General features: G+C 33.9%; 1 protein-coding gene across 2 annotated transcripts; it reads right to left on the bottom strand.

Annotated features, from left to right (window-relative positions):
* Positions 1-204: 204 nt before the first annotated feature.
* On the bottom strand, positions 205-5,460 carry LOC149172628 (serine carboxypeptidase 1-like). Of its 2 annotated transcripts, none has more exons than XM_089427758.1 (14): positions 5,087-5,458; positions 4,402-4,547; positions 4,082-4,158; positions 3,787-3,909; positions 3,599-3,701; positions 3,339-3,379; positions 3,109-3,207; positions 2,812-2,892; positions 2,485-2,715; positions 1,938-2,006; positions 1,071-1,192; positions 814-927; positions 553-598; positions 205-413 (listed from the first exon to the last, which is right to left on the bottom strand). In XM_089427758.1, the coding sequence occupies exons 1-14, from the start codon at positions 5,254-5,256 to the stop codon at positions 330-332; spliced, it is 1,506 nt and encodes a 501-aa protein (XP_089283884.1). In that variant the 5' UTR covers positions 5,257-5,458; the 3' UTR covers positions 205-329. The 2 variants fall into 2 exon arrangements, with proteins under 2 accessions (XP_089283884.1, XP_089283885.1); XM_089427759.1 differs by having other exon boundaries at positions 217-439; positions 5,087-5,460.
* Positions 5,461-5,732: the final 272 nt, after the last annotated feature.

Raw genomic sequence — 5,732 nt, 5'->3', positions numbered from 1 at the left:
ATAATTATAAACATATGATAAATAAGAAGAGAAGAAAATGAATCTATGCTGATGTATATGGCATATTCAAGATTATATTCTTTGCACGTGTTTATGAATTTGTTTTTTTTAAGGATCTAAAACACTAATAACTTCGAAAGCATATAGCTAAAAATGGCATAGAAATGACATTGTCCTTTTAAAGCACCACCTATTAACACTTCACACTCAATTGAGTTGTAGACAAGTTTTTGACAACATTCATGCAATTTTTTATTGAGGCAAAGTTTGTAAAGAGATAAAAAAAAATGAAAACAAAAATACAGAAGAGAACTGATGTAATTCATAATTTACAAACGTTCTCCTAAGATCCATTTCTTGAACATCACAAATGCTTGCCGAGGCTTGTATTCTGGAGCTGTATGTCCACCTCCCTATGGAATGTTCCACTCATTATTAGCTATAGCACACCCTAGATGGATCAATCATCTTGCATTTTCTTTTATAACATGAAGCATAATTGAGAGACAAAAGTAATTCATTAGAGGGTATAGCTAGGTTTAGAATTTTCACCTTGATCGTTGCAAATGTTAGGTTGTGTTCGTATAACCTTGTGTATCTGCACACAATATGGATCCACCATCAATGTTTCTTACCTCATAAAAATGTACCCTTTACTGAATGATAAATTAGTGAAGGCGAGATATTTAAAGCATAGGGTAGAGGAGGGTTCTTTGTTGAAGAAGGATGTATAGTGTTCTTTCCTATTCAAACATATCAAATATAAAATTGATTTTTGAAGGATGTTGCAGGATTCCGAGCTCCGAGTCTTACCCTGCAACTTGTTGATCCACCCACCAAGATCTCCAATCATCAAGTATTGTGTAGTTCAATGATCTAACCCATGCTTCAGTTCCAACGAATGGTATAACTAGATCTAGATCACCACTGTCATGACAACAAAACCAGTTAAATCTGATCGTGAACACTCAAGCGATCATGCATAATACTTCTACCATCATAAATCCTTATTCATAGTCACAAGGAACTATGAATGTAAACACAGATAAACTATATTTGTTTGAACGGACCTGTAGATTAAAGCGCGGTAGCCCTTCATGGTAAGATTGCGATGATATTCAATTATGCTATGAACTTGATAATCATATTTAAAGCGGTGGGTGCACCTTTCCCACTCTCCAGTTATCTCTTCCTGTAGAAAAAATAAAATAAGTTAACCACCACCATAAACTTTCTCATTTTGTTCCCAAACTAATAAATATACATTTTACCATCAAAGAGAATTATCCATAAAAAAAGGCTATGCAATAACAATAAGAAAGATGATAATTGTTCTCTAATAATCAACAAAATCATGGTTTTGCATAAAAATTTCTATTTGTAAGCTCACTAAACCTAGAAAATGTGAATTTGAATAACTTAATAACTACTATAAATTGTGAATTGAAAACTACATGAATAATAATTATGTACAAAAACTATATCATCATCTTCAAATCACACTAGTAATGTCACCCTAAAATATATAATAACTTACAATAATATATAATCATCTTAAGAGAGCACACTAACGTCACCCTAAGATATATAATAACTTACAACTTACAATAAAAAGTTACAACATACAACTTAAAAAAAATTAGAATTTTATAGTATTAATTGTTACGACATTGGTCTAAACTAATCCATGTGTAGATGAATATATTTTAGTTGTTAAATCATGTTTGCAAGCACATCGGAATAAAGTGTATCTATATATAAAGAGAAGTGCCGTGTGGGTCCAAACGAGAAGCAATGAAAGTTATAGTAAGCAATAACTTCAGATGCCAAAGCAGCATAAATGGTGTTATTTTAACTGCATCACTTTACTACCATTCTAAACACTAGGAAAAGACGAGAAGAAAAGTAACTAGCAAGGACGAGGTTAAAGTGGATACCGATTGCGCATGAATTGCTTTTCTGACATAGGGATTATTTGCCCAAATGTCCGAAAGAAAATATTTGTCCTGTTTTGCAATATGAACCATTCTATTAGTACAATGTATTAGAAAAGATCAATTATAACAACTGCAATTATGAAAAAAGTAGAATGTATTAGAAAAGATCAATTATAACAACTGCAATTATGAAAAAGGGGGATGAAATGTGTAACTTTACACAAAAGCATATCAACGTTACAATAAGGAAATAAGTCGAATACCAATAGTTAAATTTACAAAATCAAAATCCAAAACCTCTATTCTTCTCCTCCACCAGAAAACAAACCAAAAAAATGTGAATTTAATAATTTTCCTTTTCAAATCCTAGCTGTTCAGTTGGAAGGCCTTATATATTGAGATATACAACACCTACGAAGGAAACCCTCCTCTTTTATTGCACATGTCAGTTGTCAAAAGCCTAAAAGAAAATAGTCGATGCAAATTTGCTATACAGCAAATAAAAGTTAAAACTGGCTTCAAATACAGAGGGTGTATTGCAATTTACCACAGTAGGGCATGGCCTATCCTGGTAACCAAGTTGTAGATGAACTGTCAGACATCCGTCCTCAGAGGATTTTGTAAAACAACCATGACTAGAGATTCTGCTCGTTGACCCAAGAAACTGATCAAATATTTCTAATTTTTCGTACCTCTTGGTTAGAATTCTTCGACTACCTAGGCTGTGTGTGTAACAAACCGGATCAAGAATATTGCCTCTGTTGGTTCCGTTCAAAACCTGTTTTTCAAAATGCCAAATCAGGACTAATTTTCCAAGGAATAATGTAATGTCCTGAATTTAGCAAAAGAGACTCGAGTGGACTACGAGCATTACCTTCCACACTTCTAATATGTTCGTTTGACAAGAAGCATTGGTGGAATACAAATAGCTACCATTGCAACTCTCCTTTACTGCCTGCAGCAACAAGTATGAAGAAGTTCTATATTCAACACCTGCTGAAATGCCAACTGATTTAAATTCTCTAAACATAACAGTAAACAACTCGTAAAATAATACCATATTAGACTAGTAGTCAAATGGCATCCTTAGAACTACCATCCTTGTATGAAGAATACAAAAATTGTGCCTATGATTCTATGGTATCTTATTTTACTGTTGCAGGGTACACACCTGGTATAATTCATCTGAAATAAGTCCCTTTCCATGTGCAAAAGGCACCTGTGTGTTGTCAAATGCTTCATCTGTCTTTCCATTTCCAACCAGATAACCCTGAAAAACTAGCCATGCAAGAAGTCAGACCATGAGAAAAAGTAACGTAGTTTCTAGTCATCAACATATTTTGGAGATGCCTGAATGAAGGCTATGAATGAATTTCAATTAGATTAGCAAAGAGTTTTGACCTTAAGGTTCAAGGTTGGGTACTTAATACCAGCTGCATTTTCTGTCATAGACAAGAAAGAGACATTGTAACGGTTAAACATCAAAGGATCAAATCTTAAAACAAATTGTATTAAGAAATATGCAAAGTCTAGAACCTATGTTTAAAACCTCAAATCAACTTATAGTACTCCAGCTGCGATAAATAAATTCCATCCTATTCCAAAAACAAAGGAACAAAGAAGTCGATTGAATAACACAACATTCGTCATGTGTGCTTTACCATTTGCTATTTCATTTACCACCAGTGGAATAATTATACCAGAATAAGAATCCCCTCCGACATAAAATGGATTAGATAGAAACTCGGGGAATGCTTCAAACCACTGCATCCAAGATTATAAACTGTACTGAGATTCACAAAAATTTATACACTTATAAATTATTTTGTAGTGGCGTAGAACTGAAAACCTGTATGAGGAAAGTATGTATATCTGAAGCAGCCTTAAAATCTCCAGTCAGGTAATCTGTAGATGTATTGGAGTAAGAAAAACCAGTCCCAACTGGAGAATCGAGAAAAATAATGTTGGAGACCTACAAGTGAAAAACTATTCAATGTTAATCCAATACAATAAAGTTTCTATACACTCAATCCCATCCAAGTTAACAAAGGAAAATTCCGAAGTTATCAAAGAAACAGAACAAGAAAGTTGACAACAGAGATGCCATATCAATCACATAATTCACAGGCCTTGCGAACGCCGACCTTAGTCCAAGAGTGTGGATAAGGCATGAGCCTGGGCAAATTCCCGGTAGTGTTCTTGAAATCAAAACTCATTGGACCTGCAATAGGAGAAAAGCATTGTGATAAACATAAAAAAATAGCTATCATTTTCAATTATTTTCTGAACGTTACTATTATGTTCTCTTTTCTCCTATGCAATGATGGCGTCAAAATAGCCTCTCACCTTGCCTAGCCTTGCAATACAATTTCAAAACTAAATTATACAATATCAAAATTCATTCAGTAAATAGCGATTTTGACCATTGAAACAGACAATAAGAGCAAGAGTTGTCATAGCTAACCAATCTCATAGACAAATCCAGTGAAAGCGGTGCAACCAGGACCTCCTGTAAGCCAAAGAAGAAGTGGATCATTTGCTGGATCTCCTTCTGACTTCACAAAATAGTAGAAAAGCTCTCTTCCAGTAACCTCACTGACTGTCATGTACCTGCATGAATATGAAGAAAACACAATGACTTTCATGCAGTTACTCAATTGGTCATCCAATAGAATATAAGCTTTGAAGGATCACATCTTTAACCACTCCATATAAAAATTCCAGCTTCTACTTTTTTACTTCATACAACAATATTGGAGTTGACTCCAAGTCATTTTTTTTTAGCTTCAATTGTTACAAAATTTTATCAAATGTCCATAGACATTAAACTCTGTTTAAACATATGTCAAACTTCACAGTGTGGGCATATCAATGTAAATTGTTGCTTCTTGGATGTAAATAGAGATCTGTGTCTTCATTTTTTTCTCTTTCTTTCTTTTTTTCATATTAACATGCATTCTGCTCTTAAAAGGGGATTCATCAACTTTTTAGTTCTCTTCTAAATCTTCACATAAATACACAGCTGATTGTTTATTTATCAGATTCATCTCAACCTAGAATCTGCTAGGTTGAGATGTTAATTTCAATATTTATACGTGGACTGTATATAAGATTAGGTAGGCTTTACTGTGAACAGATATGACACTTACCCAGCATATATCTCATAACTAATATTGCCATCGTAACCTGGAAAGGACTCTACTCTTGCATTTGCAGGTGCTCCCTTGCAATGCAGTTGAACTGAACTGATAAGAGATATAATTACATGGATAAGGAATAAATTAACGACAAACTGCATCGACTTCGTCTGGGAAGACATTGCTATGGAAATCGACCAAACCTCACTTCAATTAAAAAGAAAACACACTCTCAATATATATATATATTTCTCCTGTGCATTTCTGATAGGCTTTGAAATGCTTTCATATATATGGACAGTTCACCAAGCACAGCAGTATTCTTATTTAATACAATTCAGTTAAAATTCTTATTTAAAATAATTGAGTGGTTTTTCATGACTCATTTAAACATTTTGTGATTCTGTTAAATCCTATCTCTATCTCTTTCAAAATGCTTCAAACCTAACAGATTTAAAAGAACAATCTAGTAAGGTTAAGCCAACACAAGATCACCGAACCTTCTCTACCTTTCATTCATATCAGCCACTGGTGTGCCATCCATTCTACCTAACGGCGTTGTTGTATCCATGCAATGTGCAAATCCAATGGTGGGAGTCCTAATTACGTTTTGGACACATGATTGGGCCAGTTGGATATTTATCACATGGGAGTTTAA

This window comes from Pinus tabuliformis, chromosome 4_2, assembly GCF_031772625.1.
Source record: "Pinus tabuliformis cultivar Carrire ecotype Pingquan chromosome 4_2, CPIR1, whole genome shotgun sequence".
Lineage (NCBI taxonomy): Eukaryota > Viridiplantae > Streptophyta > Pinopsida > Pinales > Pinaceae > Pinus > Pinus tabuliformis.
Note: the sequence above shows the minus strand (reverse complement) of the source record. Positions and strands in the feature narration are given on the sequence as shown.